At 47.4% G+C, this 17,980-nt stretch overlaps 1 protein-coding gene across 1 annotated transcript in view; it reads left to right on the forward strand.

Annotated features, from left to right (window-relative positions):
• Positions 1-3,225: 3,225 nt before the first annotated feature.
• RYBP (RING1 and YY1 binding protein) overlaps positions 3,226-17,980 on the forward strand; it is a 43,309-nt gene continuing 28,554 nt past the window's right edge. The window contains exons 1-2 of the mRNA XM_051788719.1: positions 3,226-3,447; positions 4,246-4,371. Coding sequence (XP_051644679.1) covers positions 3,416-3,447; positions 4,246-4,371 — 158 coding nt within the window. The 5' untranslated portion in view covers positions 3,226-3,415. The remainder of the gene's footprint in view (positions 3,448-4,245; positions 4,372-17,980) is intronic.

Consider the following 17,980-nt stretch of genomic DNA (forward strand, 5'->3'; position numbering starts at 1 on the left):
CTCTGTGGAGGTTACGGACTGATGGACTGTCAGTTTGGACTGTTGTCTGTTTTCAGGGCTGAAACAAGGAAGCAGGAGTAGCTGTGATGCTGTTGGGGCGAGGGGGATGTCAAGCTGGTGCAGAGGGGTAACAATGCTCCATCTATCTCATCCCAATATCTCCATAGCTGACATGAAAAGGGTGCACTGGAATCATTTGCTCCAGAGCTCCCAGCACAGGCTGTGTCACCCAGATTTGCCCAAGAGGTTTGTGCCCTATCTCCCAGCCCCCTGAGCCTGCCTGCCCTGCCTGTCATGCACTGGAAGCATCTGCAACCAGTGTCTCTTTACAAGCTTTTTGTCATTAAAAATACACATGGTGAGGGAAGGGGAGAGGTGGAAAGAAGTGGGTTAACAGGATCCTCTTGAGAGTGCTCTCAAATAAGCACACATTTGGCATAAATGAGAAAGTGGCATCTTCTGGATGCAAGGGTAGGAATTCCTTCAGGTGGATTTACCACCAGCTGAACATCACTGTGGAGTTCAAAATATTTAGCTGGAATAAGTTTGGTTTAAAAGCTTGTGCTGTAGATTCCTGTGTGAGCCTAGAAATTTAGAAATTTACTCTTTTTCAGTCCAGCTTGCTGGAGTTAAGGAGGAGTGCTAAATAACTTGCTCAAGGCTGCCTTGTGAGGACATGAGAGCCCAGACTCCATTAAAAATCCCCAAATGCTCAGTGGGATGTGCTGCCTGTGAATTTTGAGGGCAGCGGGACAACTCACTGTACGAAAGAAATACCCCAGCCAGGCACTTGTCATTTAGTTTGACTGTCTTTTCAGCCCTGACTGCTGCCAGTGGTTCCTGTCTTGGTGCGTTGGTGTCTGGAGGCGTCAGCAGGGAAGTGCTGCCTGCACGATGCAGCATCCCGAAAGCTTTGGCTGGATCAGCCCACCAGTGGCCACAACACTCCTGCAGGAGCCCTCCATGAAGGAAGAGACACCAAACTGTGGCTCCAAGGGTGTTTATTATGCTGGGAATGCTCACCTCCCAATGGGTGTACGTATTGAATGAAATCAACGCTATGCTTGGGTTGCCAAGTTTTTAACATGTGACTTTGAAAGCGTCATTTGCTGAGGAAGGAAGGTTTCCCGTGGAAATTGATAACGAAGGATATAGTAGGTTTTTGGAAAGAAAACAACTTTTGCTATGAAAACAGCAACGCTGAAACTTTTTTGAGGAGATAAATTGCTTTCTAAAAATGGGCCACAGCTCCTTGGTGTTTCCACAATATTTTACTCTGTGCCTATGGTGGCTGTTGCTCTGCTTAACACAACACTGTGGAGGTAAGAGAAGCACCTGTGGCAGAAAACAGGAGATGGACCAGGAGCATCTCCTGAGCCAAAATTTCAGTGCTTTCTGACTTTCTCTTCTTCTTCTCAGGTTCTCCACTGATCTTGTCCCCAAACGCAGTGTATTCTTGTCCCTGTAAGCACCATTGCCATGAAGTTTTGGCAGCAACTGCATACCAGGTCTCTGTGCTTACCAGACCCCACAAGCACTGCTGAGCTCCTGTTCCCACACAGATTCCCAAAGCAAACGTTACTGCTATAATCTAAAAGAGCAAAAAATGTTTGGAAAACAGCAGATGCAATGGGAAAATGACACTTCCTACATGTGATAATTGTGCAACCTTAACTGTGCCCTTGGAGTATGTCTGCGTCTTGCTGTATTGTTCAAGGAACTTGTGTGGCTTAGAAAAAAGTCATTGGAAGTCTGTTTGGAAATTAAAGTAGTTGGTGGAGGTGCCAGCATGGGTTAAACTACCTGTGTGGGGATGAGGGGGCTGGATAGAGTAAGTGGATTACATGCAGCTATTAAACACGGGAGGTGAGTCTGTCAGCATGGTTTCACTGTTAAAATGGGCATCGGTGGATGGGAAAAACCCTCTGTGGCTCGTGCATGAGTCCAGATTACTAAAGCTGTAATGCACAAACCATCGTTGTGTTGCCTCCTGCCATGGTAAGCGCCTATCCTGAGCCTTAAGCCGCTTATATTGGTTTGCTTTTTAGTAACAATTTTCTTTATTTTTCCTTTGTATTCAGCCATAGGTCAACTTTGCTCAGACTGTCTCCACACTCACCCTGCAGCCCCGCTCACCACGCTCTCAGGTACAGCCCTGTCTGGGCTGTGCCTTGCCTGGGGTTTGCTCCTCACTGGTGGGAGCTGTTAGGTTGGCTTAGTCGCCACTGAGAAACTGGGAAAGCACAGTGAAAAAACGTCCACCCTGCAAGGCGTGTGGCCGAACCAACTTTTGTCTTTACCCATTGCTCCTTGCCCCGTCCTCTCTCAGGCTTTTGGTGGCCCCCAAATCCTCCATCCACCAATGCTGAGGAACTGTCCCTGAGTGAAAGGGGGTCAGCAATGACGGTGACAGCTCATCCTTGGCATGTCCAGCCTGCCATCCCAGCGCTTCCACAGGCCCCAGCGGGGAACCTCGGGGCAGAACTGCTGCTTCTGGGAAATGCCACCGTTTGGGAAATGCCACTGTTCACCACCTTAGGAGTTTTGCAGAACCACAGCTCGTGCTTGGTGGAGTCGACAGGTCACTGAGGGATCTGTGGGAACGTTTCTGGGAGCAGCACTACGGCAGCGCTGCGGGCCAGTGACCTGACCCCGGGCGGGAAGGCAACTCGTGAAGGTGGCGGCCGAGGCACTCGTGAGGGCAGCGGGGGCCCGGCCCCGAGGTCAGGGCATGGAGCAGGAGTTGGCTCCTGCTGCCCGGCCCCTCCGGTACTCCCAGTGCAGGCACCGGGCGGGCGAGCCGGGTCTGGCCGCCCTTCCCCTCGCGGAGCCGCCCCCGTCCCCCGCCGGGACCCGCCGCCCTTCAGGCAGGACGGGTCCCGCCCGCAGCCGCCCCGCGGCGGGGGCTCAGCCCCGCTCCCCCGGGGACGGGCGGACGGCGAGTCCCGCGAGGGGGAAGGGAAGGAAAAGAAGGGGCCACCGCGGGCTGCGCGGAGCCGGAGCGCTCCCGGCGCGGCGGGGTCCCAGAGCGGGGGGGAGCGGCCCGAGGGGCTCTGGGCCGGGGCGGGGGTGGGACCCGCCGGGGGCGGCGCGGGGGGCGCTCCCGGCTCCCTCCCCGCTCCCTCCCCGGCAGGGCCGGCGGCGGGGCCGCCCCCATTGGCCGCGGCGCGGCGGCAGCTCCGCCCGCCGGAGCGGCGCGGCGCGGGGAGGGAGAGAGGGAGGAGGAGGAGGAGGAGGGAGGGCACCGGGGTGCGCTGCGCTGCTAGTCCGGAGCGGAGCCTGGCAGCGGCAGGAGCGGCGGCGCGGGGTGCGCAGCAGCCGGAGCCTGCTGGACGGAGGCAGCCCCGTCCCCCCCCCCCGCTCCTCCCTCCCCTCGCCTCTTTCTTTGTGCGCAGGGCAGGGGCGGCCCCGATCCATGGTCATGGGCGACAAGAAGAGCCCGACCAGGTGAGCGGGGGCGCGGGGGCGGGCGGGGAGAGGCGGTAAGATGGAGGGAGCGCGGCGGGGCGGCCCCAGCCCCGGCCGAGGGGATGGCGGCGGGTAGGCCCTGGCTGGCGGCCGCCGGCGTGTGCTCGGCCGCGGCGGGGGGGAGGCGGCGAGGGGCGCCTAAGATGGAGGGAGCGAACGGGGAGGGGGCGGCGAGCCCGCGCCGCCCCGCCAGGTACGGGGGGGGGGGGTGCGGGCGGGGAGGGAGCGAGGGAGGCTCCTAAGATGGAGGGAGCGTGGAAGGGCAGCGGGAGGAGGAGGAGTGCCGGTGTCTCCCAGCCTGCCGCCGGTGCCAGGGCTGGTGCGGTGCGAGCGCAGCCATGGCGGCTCCCCTCGCACTCCCCGCTCCGCGCACTCGCCGCTCCCAGACAAAGGGAGGTTTAACAAGGTGGAGGAGGGAACGCGCCTCCCAGCCCGCAAACTCGCCCACCCACCCACCCTCCCGCCGCGGGCGGGGGGACGCGGGCGGCCCGGCCCGGCGCGGTTCGGCCCGGCGGGGCCGGGGCGGAGCGCGGCGCCCCCCGCACCTCTCCGGGCCCGGCCCCGCTCCGTGTTTGTCGGCTGCTCCCGGCCCCGGGGGAGAGCGGCGGTGCGAGCAGGCGCTGGGTTTCGGGGCTCTGTAACATGGTTTCTCATGTGTGTGTTTTCTTTTTCTCCTCCTCCTCCTCCTCCTCTCCCTCCTCCTCCCGCCGCCTTTCTCCTCCTCCCCAAACACACACGTACACACACACGCTTCCCCTCTCCCTCCCCCTCCTCAAGGCCGAAAAGGCAAGCCAAACCTGCAGCCGATGAAGGCTTTTGGGATTGTAGCGTGTGCACCTTCAGGAACAGCGCCGAAGCCTTCAAATGCAGCATCTGCGATGTCAGGAAAGGCACCTCCACAAGGTACGTCCGCACCTTCCGACGCGGCTTTTGCTCCGCGCTGGGCTGCGCCGACTTGTTGATTTTTTTCGCTGTTGCCTGCACATCGGCCGGTTGCATCCCCCCTTCCTCTCGGTGCAGCCCCTTCTGTCCCTGTTCACGAGCTTGTGGATTTTAAAAATTCTCTTTCAAGCGTTTAATTGGAGCTGGAAGACATGTTTCGTTGATGTGGCAGCAACCTGGAATCTTTTTGTTGTTCTGTGCTTTTTTGTTCCCGGAGATCCACAGCCAGCCACTCTGTGGTTTGAGGCAGATGGTTTTCTGTGGTTTGGGTGCGGGTTTACCCGTGTTTTTTACAGGAGTAGAAATGATTGAGGATTAGGGAGAGAGAAAGGAAACGACTGAAACTAAAGATGCCATGAGAACAACAACTCCCTCCCTGAGATGTTGATCTCTCCGTGACTGTTGTCATCAGAAAGGAATCGGCTTTGTGCTCAGTGTGGGAATGGTGCGGATTTCTGAAAGCTTTAGCTGTCAGGTCTCTGTGATTGCCTTGCGCTGAGTAACTGTGGAGGTCTGTGAGATGGTGAAACTAACGTACTGTGCTTAATTTAATCTCAAAAAAAAAGCCCCAAAACTTGCTCTCTCCCAGTTAAGAGGTTCAGAAAGTTTGTCCTGGAGGTATCAGGTGGCGCTAAAACAGGCGTGCGGTGCTCTGATTTTTCTGTCTTTTTGTGGTTTGTTTCTAACCATGTTGATTCCTGATTTTGTTCATATTGTACCTTCCAAATTTGAGTTCCCATTGCTGTGCTCTGCCAAGGAAATAGTCCGTAAGATTTCCATTGTGAAAGGCGTGGTGTTCTTTGAGTGCAGCTGTGTATTGAGGTGCTCTCATCAGCAGGCTGTTTGCATGACTTGGCTGTCTTGGCTTGATTGACAGAGGAGGTGAAAGCTTGTTGGGTTGTTATTGTTCGCACTGTTCTTTAGACAAAGTGAAGTGCCTACATTTTTAATGGGCAGCGTGTTTTCGGGCTATTGAAACTCTGAGTTACAGTAACAGAGTGCTGTAGTGCTTCACGGTGTGTTTTATGGTGCACGACGGGCTACAAGTATCTCTGTGCTTTTTACAAATTGTACAGAGGTGTTGAACTTAAACCAGTTGTGAGTAGCATAGTTGGAGCATGAATAAGGTCGAGCTTCTGGGACAGTAGCGTTCTGTGCTGCTTCTTGACTCGTCCAGCCTCCCTTTGGGTGCCAACTAAACCTTCCGGCACGCTTGATTCCTGTGGGTCTCTGTTTCCTTGGCTTCCCCGTTGGCTCAGGTAAAACGTGTTGATCCTGCAGTCGCCTGGTCTGTAGCTGTGCTACTACAGAGCGTAGCCGAGCAGCTCCCGCGGCCTCACGTCAAGCATGTGCCTGGGTGCTGGTGGGAGGAGAGCCTTAATGAGATGTAGGAGCCCATATGGGATGGATCTCGTATCAGACACTATTATTTTCATTGGCCACCATGCTGCTGTTCATTTGGAGAGCAGCAGCTTGCTCTCACGTGCCCTTACTTTTGTTCTTTTTTTTTTTTTTTTAAATGATAATTTTCAAACTGTTTGTTGAGGTAGTAGGATGTTTTGTCTTTTAAAGAGCTATTAAGAGGGATAGCAGTCGATGATTTCAGGTTAAGAGCTGTAGCCTTACTTGCAGATGTGATCCTCGGGTCTAGAACATTGTAATTCTGTTTAGCTTTTAATGGACCCTTATGAATGGCTTCTAATTTTAATTCATTTAATTCATCAGCTTTCTATTCATTTTTTGCTGCTTTTAAAATTGCTTTTGTTTGTAGAATTTGAGAAAGTATTTAAAATATTCAATGGCCCATCATGTCTTCTTGCATATTTGTATAATTTATGAATAAATACAACAGAAAGCAGAAGTGATTAAGTGTTGTGAGGGAGCATTGTGTGTTGGGAAATCCTGGGAGGTCAGAGCTATTTGTGGTGTTACTTTGAATGTTATAGTATGTGACGTGCAAGTCACTGCTGGGGAAATTCTTCAGAATTTTTTAAATAAATGACTGATGTAAAGATACTTAACGAGTTATGATTGATAATCTATTACTTGAAGTATAAGGTGTCTGATGAGCTTGACTTTTAAGTTGCAATTTGACAAGTTGATGACACTTCCACAGTTAAAACTGCCTTACTTCATTGTGACTTACTTCAGTAACACTTACGGAAATTTATCAAACTCACTTTAAAGAAAAACCTCAACCAAGTAGTGAAAGGCATGGTGAGGCAACTGGTTTTCATCAAATTATTGTGTGCAATTACAGTATGCCCAGGGTTTTTTTAAGATCTGGTATGACCTACTTCCCCCCTCCCTCCACTCTGAAGCCAGTTATTTGTTGTGGAATTTACTTTGGCTGATAAATTTTCTCTGATTTAAGAACTAGTGAGGCCCTTAGCTAATTCTCACCGTGTGTATTTTTTTTCAGACTTGATATGATCTGTTGGCGTGTGGGAGGGGTGGCTGGCAGCAGTTAGAAGTTTTATTTTCTCAGATCCAACTATCCCCTTTCCCTAGGATCTCGTAAAAAGAGCTTCAAACACAGTTTCAGAGTTGACCTGCCAAGTCAAAATCATTGTAGAGGCTAAACAGTTAAATTGCGCCTGAGTATTTTTTCAGGGAGCTGTTTATAAATATTTCAGGTGCACTTTTAAATAAAAATTAGGTCAAATCCATCTCTGAAGAATTGGGAGTTGTCATGCACAGATTACATTAAACCTGTGGCACTTACTTGAATGCTGGATTTGTTACAGTATGTCACTGACTCCCTTTCCTCAACCTGATTCTTGCTATTTTATGGTTAAACTTTTATTACTTTCTATTTAAGCAAGTATGTTGAGTTTTTCTACTGTTTTCCTTTTGTGAGGATCATGCCAAAGATACAGGCTGTGTTCAACTCAGCTGAACCCAACACTCAGCTGGATGAGCCCATGATTTAAGCGGCTGGCTTGGGAGTGAGTGGTGGGAAGGTGTTTGCTGGGGTGTACAATGCTTTTTTCCTTTCCTGGAGATTTTTGGAGTGGTGTTACAGCACAGGGAACTGGTGCTGGTCACCCCTTGTGTCCTGCGGTTCTTCTGGTGGTTTGCTTTGGTGTAGCAACACCAGCTCCTGCACACAGGAGAAGGCTTGAATTAAAACTTGTGCTGGGAAGTTTGCTCCACATGTTCCTTTCCAATATCCATTCCTACTTCTAACACGGAAGGAAAGTTTACTTTGGATTTCTTGAGACTGTGAGGGCAGGATTTGGCCTCGTATTTCCCATTATGGGGAGCTGTGAATTCCTATTTGAGGGCAGGTGATGGGTCCCTGTTTTTGTTTGGTTTTCCTAATGGTATTCTTGCTCCTCTTCTCCTTTGGTTCTTTGATAGTTTATATATGTTATATTCCTGTACACCTCTTGTAACTTCCTCTCTCCTCCCAGACATGGCTGTGAAGTGTTTCTCCATGGGATTGTTTTCAGGCATCATTGTGAAGGAGAATATTTGCTCCCTCCTGATTTGGAGGAATGTTGGATAAATAGGCAAGCCCTGCGATGTGATGGAGCTTCTCTGATGTTAATTTTGCTCTAACTTTAGGATAAGTGCTTTCCTTGTCTGAACTCCACATCCTTTTATCATGAATGTGCCTTGAGTACAGAGAAATACACTTAAAGTCGGTGGAACATGTGAAAGCAACAACTGGATGTCTGACATGCAAATTAATAAAACAATGGGAGTTTAAAGTACAAAATTAATAAGTTGTAGATGTGTGTGTCCTTTGCAAGGTGTACACTTAATAAGCATTTCTGTTTTATTTGTTGCTAATGCCTGTATGCCTGAAGTGCCTGGTTTGGAGTTTGCACCAAGTGATGTGGATATACACTTCATTGTGGAGTGCTGAAGGAGTAATGTCAGTACTGCTTCACCCTTTTGCCATCCTTATTTCTGAGGGGAGACCAAGCTGAAACTGTTAATCATAATTCTAAAATGAATATTCTCTTGTGTGGAACAGGTGTCACAGATACTGGCCTTTGTTCCCCTTCCGTTCTCCAGAAAATTCCTTTGCACGTTTGCAGGATCTAAGCTAATGCCTTGAGGGATGCAAACTACTGTCCATGTCACCGTGGAAAAGTATTCTCTTGTTCTGCATCCAAGCTGGGCTGACCAGAATAGGCACCAGATAGTCCTGCTATTCCTGGAATGAGGAATCAGGCTTATGATCCTGACCTTCCTACAACTAATACGTGCCCTGCTTATTTGCCATGTGTTTGCAGAAATGTTCTTCTGAAAGCTCTTACTTTGGTGTGGGGCTGTGCTGTAGGCTGGAAGCAAAGTGGTTTACTTAGGTTCTTTCAAGTTAGACAGCTTTCACCTGCATTAGGTTGGTTTTCTTTAACATTAGAACTGGGCTTTAAGTGGCTTAATTTCTATAAAAATGCAATATGTAACTCATCTGGAAAAAGCTGTTGTGGAAGGGATGTTGGTGCCTTTACTCTGGAATACTTGTTTTACTATTTGGCTGTTTAGATCTCTGGTTAAATCATCCCTGATTTTCCCATCGATCGCTGCAGTTAAATGGCTGTTGGATCAGGTGGAGGGAAGCATGGTCAGTACCATCCTGGAGCTCTGCCAGTGTTCCACCAGGCCATCCACATCCTGAGGATGTGTCCCCTCAGGGACTGCTGTACTGGTGATGGAGAGTGCAGTGTAACTCTGCCTAGGTAGTTCTGAGTGCTGGAATGCACAATACCTATTAGCAAAATGTTTGCCCACATGCCAGGAGTTCTTGAGGTCTCTGTTGTCTCATACCTTGTTTACCCACACTGCCTACAAGTGGCTGTTACTTTGGAGTACTTTTGCTAAGTCTGGCAAAGCCACCAGGGCAGAGGAGCCAAGGACAGGAGCAAACAGCGTTTGATAAGAGAATGCTGATGGTTCGCAGCAAACCCTCAGTTCTGGGGCTGTGGTTTGACCACACACTAAGTTTGTGACTTGTATTGCAGGACCCCAGCTGTCTCAGCCATGTGCCTTGGAGTATTGATCCATTATGAAATGACTACTGGTACAGATTCATGCTACACTTATTTTTTAAACTGGCAGGGAGTTAGTCTGTGAGGCTTCATCTGAGCAGATGAAGCTGTTCAGCTTCAGATGAGCTATTACCTGGTGCAAGCATAACCCTGGTGTAAGATCTGTGTCTTGTACTTCAGCTGTTTGAAAGAAGTGAGAGTCGTGTCCTGATTTGCTCTTTGCAGTGTTTGGCTCTGGCATTAATGATCTCATTACCATCACCCCAGGATTTCTCTTAGATCTCAGCACCTCTGGGAAATCATTCTCAGCAGGGAAGATCTTCAGTATTGACTTCAGTGCAGCACCAAGGCAATACCCCTTTGCTACGGTTGTCAGATTTGGGTACCTGAGATGCTGTTGGTGCAGTAGGAGTGTGGTGGTTCCTGTGATCGCTTTGCTTCTACCACTTGTTTTCCCCAACTGTCCTATTAAGGAATAATTGCTGTACCTGTTGTTCTCCTGGTTTTATTAGGATAAAAAGATCTTTTTGCTAAAATAAGTAGTAAAATCTTCAGCGTGGATAAGGGGTGCTTATAATATTTATGTGGACTACCCGTTTGGGTTAAATAATTGTGGGTGGTAGGATTTAATGTCAATCTCTGATTTCTCTTGGAGACTCTCAAAAGATCTAGTGGATAAACTGCAACACTGAGCATGCTAATGTATCAGTGATAATATGCAGTGTGGATATTATTCATTTTTCCCTTCCTCCATCAACTGCTTTCTTGGGAGACAGGAATCTAAATCAAAGTATGTATGTGCATGTAGGAGGAGAGGGCATGCAAGTCTTTTACTGCTGCCAACAGGCGTCCTGTCCACTGGGATACTGACCCCTTGCTCCTGACAGGTCCTTGTGGGGAACTGGTAGGCAGAGGAATGCAAGAGCAACTTTCTCTCCATGCCTTTCTTAATTGCCCTGATTGTTTCATGTTCCCATCAGCTGGGTGTGGAGGGGCTGCTGCCTTTGCAGGACTGGTGGGTGTATTTGCACCCGGACGTGGGTTCCTCTGGTCAGTGGAATTGGATGAACTAGAAATAAGAAAGTGTACAGTGTTGCCTGGAGTAATAGTTGAGAGGAGGGAAGTGGTGGATGCAGGCGTGGTTCTCTGTGGCCACCCTTGGCTCCTGTGGGATCCTGACTGGCTGTCCTGTGCTGTGTTGGTGTTCCCCAGCAGCGTGCAGTGCTCTGGGGCTCTGTTTTAGCTGAACTGTTGGGCCCTTGAAAAAAAACACATGAGACCCAAGACAAATGAGGGATGAAAGGTGTCAGGAAATCTGCTATGGGCTAGATGGATTGTTTTGGCTGGCTACATCTGGCTTTTGTGCTGTAGCTTGGACACCCCTGCCATAACTCCAGGCTAGTTCACTGCTGATCATGAATCAGGTGTCACTTGTGCTCCAGCAGCTGCAAGACTTGCTGTGCATTATTGGTAGGCTTTCTGTTCCCTGCTGTGGTGCCGCTCCTTTTCTTACTGCTCCATTGGGCTTGAACAAACAGACAGGCCCTTCCAGGGTCCCTTGGTGAGAAACACAGAAGTTGAGGGCAGTTCTGGGGAGCCCTGCTGGCATGCAGGGATATAGCAGCAGGGTGGGACATACGGCTCGGGGAGCACTCCTGCATTAGGGGATGCATGTGCTCTGCTTGTCCTTTATTTGATGTGCATCTATCCTTGTCTGGGGAATTCTTCTTATAAGGAAACCCACTGACCTATTTAGTGGGATTTCGAGTGGTTCTGTAGGTTAGTGGGTTCCAGTCCCACAATGTAGGTCACTCGCAAGGTGAGCTGGAGTTTCATAACATGTAGCTCTACCCTGAAATAAGATTCATGCGAAGTCTCTCTGTGGCTGTGTCTTGCAGCTGTACTTTTACATCTCTTTGCACTGGGCTCCTCCTTCACAAGGTAAAACGAGAAATTGGGGCACTTCCAGTGGGAAGGGGTCTTACAGGAGGGTTTATGAGTATTTATTTACTTAAGGCCTGCAGGTTTCAGAGAGGTAAGGGAAAATTTTCCTTTTTGCCATTTCATGTTTATAAAACACGTGGCAAAAAGAGCAGGTTGTGAGTACTGAGTAACCCATCCAGGCTACCCTAAGCAGATGTCCAGGAGTACAGGATACAACAGAAGTAATGTGGAAATGCCTCCATTATGTTTATGTAAGTTCCTTTTACAGCTGACATATGCTAAATACATTGATTGTCTCTTTGTGCAGACAGATTTCCTTTACATCAACCAGAGCTCCTTTTACACTTTTTTGGTACATCTGGAGATACGACCAGATCCTTAACATCGCTCTTCCCATAAACCAGCTATTAATTAGGAGCATGTTCTTTGTAGCAGAGTGCTAATTGGTACATCAACAAATTCACTGCCTGTTAAACATGGGAAAGATTGTAATTCTGAATGGCTCAAATATAAATGAGAGAGGAAAAGCATCACTTCTCCTTGCTGGTGTGGTGGGGATTAGTTTGATTGTTCAATAGCTCAGTGTCTTCTGAGTTATGTGAATCTCAAGTCCTGCCTAGCAAAAACCAAAATGAACTGGCTAAAACTGGCTGTTGTTTTGATAATATTTTATTATTGAAGTGCTGTCTTTTTCTGAAAGTTCAGAGTACAGCCACAGCCAATCTTTTGTTAAGTAATACTGGAAATGCATGAGAAAAATGGGTTTTTAGGGTTCTAAAGCATGGATTGTGAAGCTGGGAGACCTGATTTTGAACTGTATGTGGTCTTATTCGAGACACTGACCTGGGATTGTGGAGTACATTCCTATGCTACAGAGATCAAAGTACTAAAAATTTGTAATTATGTTCTTTGCTGCAGAAGCAAAAGTCTTGTAATTGTAAAATAGATGTTGACCTTCTGACTGATAAACATTTTGAAGAATCTGTTTTATGGCAATTTGTTGGGAGCTGAAATGTTCCATATTTAATATTCATGGTGTGTGCTTCTTGTCAGTTGCTGTATGGAGGTGCAAACTTCCAGAAACAGTGTTTACAGCTTATATGGGAATATGGACATGTTGGTGTGGACAGTGGGATCAAGTGCACCCTCAGCAAGTTTGCTGATGACAGGAAGCTGTGCTGTGGTCACATGCTGAAGGGAAGGAATGTCATCCAGAGGGACCTGGGCAGCCTAGAGAGGGGGGACCATGCAACTATCATGGCTGGATGGAGAATGGACTGGGAGCAGCCCTGGGCAGAAGAACTTGGGGGTGTTGGTTGAGGAAAAGCTCAGCGTGACCCAGGAATGTACACTGACAGCCCAGAAAGTAAAACATGTCCTGTGCTCCTTCCCCAGAGCGTGGGCAACAGGGAGAGGGAGGGGATTGTGCCCCTCTGCTGTGCTCTGGTGAGACCCCACCTCCAGTGCTGCCTCCAGCTCTGGGAACCTCAAGAGAGGAAGGATGTAATGCTGCTGGAGTGAGCCCAGAGGAGGCCCCAGAGATGATCAGAGAGATGGAGCCCCTATCCTATAGAGACAGGCTGAGAGAGTTGGGATTGTTTAGCCTGGAGAAGAGAAGGTTCCAGGGAGACCTTAGAGCCCCTTCCAGTGCCTAAAGGGGCTCCAGGAGAGGTGGAGAGGAACTTGGGACAAGGGCCTGGAAAGGGGGAATGGCTTCAAGCTGAACAGAGGGCAGGGTTAGATTGGATATTAGGAAGAAATTCTTCCCTGTGCTGGTGGTGAGGTCCTGGCACAGGTTGCCCAGAGAAGCTGTGGCTGCCCCATCCCTGGAAGTGTCCAAGGCCGGGTTGGACCAACGTGATCTAGTGGAAGGTGTGCCTGCCCATGGCAGAGGGTTGAACAAATTAGTCTTTAGGATCCCTTCCAACCCAAACCATTCTGTGAGTCTCTGTTCAGGAGTTCCAGAAACTTTAGTTTGAGGACTTTACCAGATTGGTTGTCTTTAAATAAAATGGAAGCAAAACAAGTCAATTTTGGATTTTGTTTAGGGCTAAACAAGGAGTAAATGTTTAGACATGTTTTCTCAAGCAGATTGTTGATAGGGATTTCAAGAGTTATGAATTGTTTGTAACATGCAGAGGTGCTAAGTGAGACAAAATATCTTGCTTGAGATAAAGCTGTCCTCTTCAGATTTATATTTTTGAGTAGACAGACGTCAGACTGATCATAATCTAAAGTATTTTTACCTGAACTAAATTATTTTTGTGCATGTGGAACTGTGTCTGGGTAATTCATGAGCAACTTTACATGGTGGAATCGGGGAGGTGGACAGAGGATGCAGAACTACTGGAATTTGGTGGTTTCAGTGATCTAAAGTTGATCAGAACACTGCCCCATGAGTCTTGAGCACAGGTTACCCCCTGCACCCTGGTCCCAAATGTGCAGCCTTTTTTATATTATAGGGGTATTTCTTAATGGAATAGGATTGCTCCCTTTTTTTCTTTTTTTTGTTATCTATGTACTAAATAAACACATGGGGAAGGATTTGTATTTTCTTCCCACTTCTGCAGATGTCAGCGGGGCTTGCGTGATGTTAATGTGATTTCAGCCTGTGTAAGAGATGCTGGAATTCATGCTTTAGAAAATCAGTTTGCTAAATATCCTCAGGTTGCCATTTTTTAATCTATATGATTGTATTCACTGCCTGTGTTTTAATTTGATCAAGAAATTTATGTCTATGGTACATGTTTCATTCCTTTGTTTAATAAAAAAACCAAAATCTAGTTTAGCAGAAGGGTATAAATTTTCCTTGCCCTGGTTGGACAAAGCATGCTGATCTGCTCAGGTTGTTGGAAATGTGTGTTTCTGCTGAGACATTTGGCTCTCATTATATATCTTGGAGCTCTTATTCTGAAAGTGCTTTCACTGTTTTTTTCGGAAGTGGCACTGAGCACTTTCTCTTCCTGAGATGAGATTTCAATAAGAGAGGCAATACATTGATGGATGATGGCCCTGTGATGGAGTCAATCAGCCAGTGCAGTCATTTGTCTCCTGGGGATACAGGGTAGAGCACATCATTAGCAGCAGAAGGGGAGGCTTTCCTCTGTAATGCTAATAGGGTGAGGAAGCTGGTTGGTGCCTGTTTGCTGCCATTGCTCAGTTATCACAGATGCCTTACAGAGAAATAAAAACGTTTTCATTTGTTGTCCATGGGTGTGGATCAATTTAACAAAAATATTTAATGAGCTCTAGGAAATGTTTCTGATTCAGCATAGCATTAGCAATCCGTAAAAATGGGGAAGTATTTCCGGGGAATTGTGTGTGTCTCACTGGTTTTACACACAAGTAGCTTGACTTGTGTAGGAAAGACTGGCAGCTGCCCGATACCAGTGTGGGATTTGAAGGGCTGTGGGTCTTATTTGGAGGAGAAGTGTTGAAAGTGAAGCCTGTGGGTTGCAGAAGTTACTGTAATAGTGTCTGACAGCGCTGGTTTGTCAGAGCAAAAGGCAAAGCACGTGGCAGTGAGGGTGGTGGGTGGCTTGGCCAAGGCACAGCTTGGTGCTGTGCTGGTCTGTGGCAGCAGGACTAAGGTTGGTGTGCTGGGCATCATCCAGCTTTGCCCAGGGAGGATGAGTTAACCTGCAACAGCTGTTCCTCAATGGCTGCTTTGCTCCTTTCCGGGCTCTTTCCTTCTGTGGAGGTGGTGTAGCAGTGATCCCATCAGGAGCAAGTGTGGGCTTTCCTTGGAGTGGGCAGGAGCACTACTGTTTCAGGATACAGGGTTGCAAACCTTATGTAAGCACTGTCTCGGTGTCCAGAGATGGTCAGTGGCACGTATGGAAACCCTGAATGTTGGGAGGAAAGTGTTCTGGGTGGCTGGTGGGTGTTTCTGTGTAAACTCTAGTACAGGGAGTGGGGCACTGCTTGTTGTGGAGACTTTCTTTTCCCCTCTTTTAACTCACTGTGACTCTGGACAACTCGGTAGTAGCTCACCTGCACAGGTTTACCTGGCTGTAAAGTAAATGCAGTATGAAGTCCACATGTAGCTTATAGGAGGCAAAGTTCATTTTTGGGAAGCACATTAGGTTCTGAAATGTCTTCTCAGAAACTGCACATGAAGTCAGACTTAACAAACAGTGCTTATCTTCCTTTCTCTGAACTTCGTAGATAATCATTTAAAAGCAGGGGCAGCAAGAAAGCAAGTGATGTTGCAACTCCTGGAATGGTGTGGTGGGTAGTTTTTGTACACATTTTTCTCTCATGTACAGTGATGCCTTTGCTCCTGAAGCTTGGGAGGAATGGCTGAGCTCCGTGGTGTTTGCATACTAAAGGCATGGGGTTGTCAGAGCTGTGTCACTTTACATGCGGGTTAGCAGAGCAAGGAACATGCTTCATCATGGGTGTGGGAATGCAATGCTCTGGCAGCAATTAAAAGCCATTAATTAGAAGTACTTATTGCCGGATGTGAGTCAAGTTAGTTGTGAGTTGCTTAACTTCTGAGGTCAAGAAGATCTAATGCATCCTGAGACATGCTTTGTTGGTGTTCATGGGACTGCCAGGCTGTCCACAAGGACGGGCTGGAATAGCAGAGCTCAAACTGTGGAATTTTGAGCTTCATTAAATGACTTATTGACAGTGTCAGTTTGGCAGCACCTCTACAAGCTGGGACCACACATTTGCATTCAGAATTTTAGGCCTTTGAAGGGTTTGTTAAAGCTCCTGGGTTGCATCAGCTGGGAAGGTACAAGTACACGCTGGGAATTTACAGTGCTGTGCTGAGAGTCACTGTGACTGAATCAGCATTCAGAGAAGTGATAGTGAAACTTTATGGTAAAGAAAAGCTGTCCTATCTCTATGAAGAGGATGACATTTTTTTCCAATTACAAATTAGTAAATTGATAGAAAAATCGTTGACAAACAGGGAGGTTGAACACTATGTCCTTGTGTCACAGACCTACTCTGTGAATGCATGGGAGATCACCTATGTTCAGCCTGTGCAGTTACAGAGATGTAAAATATGAGGACAGTCTCACTGCTTGTGCCTGGAAGAAGCATTCCTTCTGCCAGCAGCCAGCATGTCCAGCAAATAATGCAAAAAAAGACCTGTAATGATGTATCTGTTACGGTTCTGTGCCAGTTCTCAGGGTTTTCCCTAAAGTGCAGGGAGAGTGAGGGATACTGTCTAGCAGTAGTTTATCTCTTTGTTTTTTCTCCTCTTTACTTATTTTTTTACGTGTTAAACCAGCCTGACTTTCCCACTGGGACTCTGAATTCAAAACTCTGAAGTTGTACAACTGTGTACTACACTGCCACAAGCATGAGTAGTTTATTATTCTTTTTTCTATGAGGGCATATAAGTGTAAGGAGCAGCTTTACTTAGTCACAGGTGTGAAGTGTGTCAGAATATGGACCCTGTGCTAAGAAATTAGTTTAATAACAGTTGGTCACTGTATTTCCAAGTGTGTTGGCACTTGAAAAACGTGTCTTGATTCAGCAGGTAGTTGATGCCTGGGGAGAATGTGACCTTTTGCTCTTTGCATTGATTTTTTCGAGTCATGTCCAGAGGCTGCAGAAGTGAATGCAGCACTTTGCTGTCAGCTGCAAGGGTTGGATCAGGCCTCTGGGACCAATGCATTGAGAAGAAAGGGAATAAGTTGACATGAAACTTAACACGGTTGTCTTTTGTGATCTTGCTTTGTTCCAAGACTGTTGTTTTTCAGGTAGATGTTTTTAATAGATAAAAAAGAATTGAGAAATGAGTTGTATTATATAAAGGCCTTAAATGAGACTCAGGGGAATAGGTTGGTCTGTGTCCATGTGAGGAGAGGAGTCCTCAGATCTCATTGCTCTCAGTCGTCCTGGAGGCTCTAAAGTTTGAACAGTGGCTGAGACTGATACAACTCTGTATCTGGGGTTTTTTTTGTTTGGTTTGCTTTTGGTTTTTTTTTTAAGAAAGCATCACAGATGGTGACCAAACATTTTCTTGTTTTTAAGCAGAATGAAATGAAATACACAGAAAGACCCAACAGATTGACCAAATTTTGCAGGGCTGTAGTTCTCAATGAGTCCCATCCATGTGCTCACTTGGATCAAAAATATGGTATTCCTTCTCCCTGGAGAGGCAATGTCTTTGCATGTGTAGCCAGCAGATTATTGGTAGGTAAGAGAGGTTGATTATCATGCCTCACTGCTTTTCCTCCCTGTGCCTGTTCAGAGTAATATCCTTAGCAGCTTTTAAAGTAAAGTTTCTCCTGAAAGAATTGCTGGCTCGAGGCAGAAAAAGTTTTCTTACCAGTTTTGAACTACTGGGACTATTGTGTTTTTTGAAATGCTGCTCATCACTTCACAAAACTGCTACAAGTACATCTTGAATCATGCATAGCCTGAAGAATATCCTGGGGGTAGGGAGACATAAATAATTGTTTAATTGGGCTGCTCTTTTGTGTAGCTTGTATCATATTGAGTGTAGGGAAAGCACTGATTCTAAAGAGTGTTTTACTGTAACAATTCTCTGAGCCCTAAGATGAGCATTCATCCCAGTAAAATTTAGTGTATTGTTAAGCAAGACATGCAAATGTGTTTTGACTTGAGTTTAAGTTTGTTAATAAAAATGTTGCCAATCT

The sequence above is a fragment of the Manacus candei genome, unplaced genomic scaffold, assembly GCF_025592945.1.
Source record: "Manacus candei isolate 608988 ecotype Guabito, Panama unplaced genomic scaffold, ASM2559294v1 h1tg000025l, whole genome shotgun sequence".
NCBI classification, from domain to species: Eukaryota; Metazoa; Chordata; class Aves; order Passeriformes; family Pipridae; genus Manacus; species Manacus candei.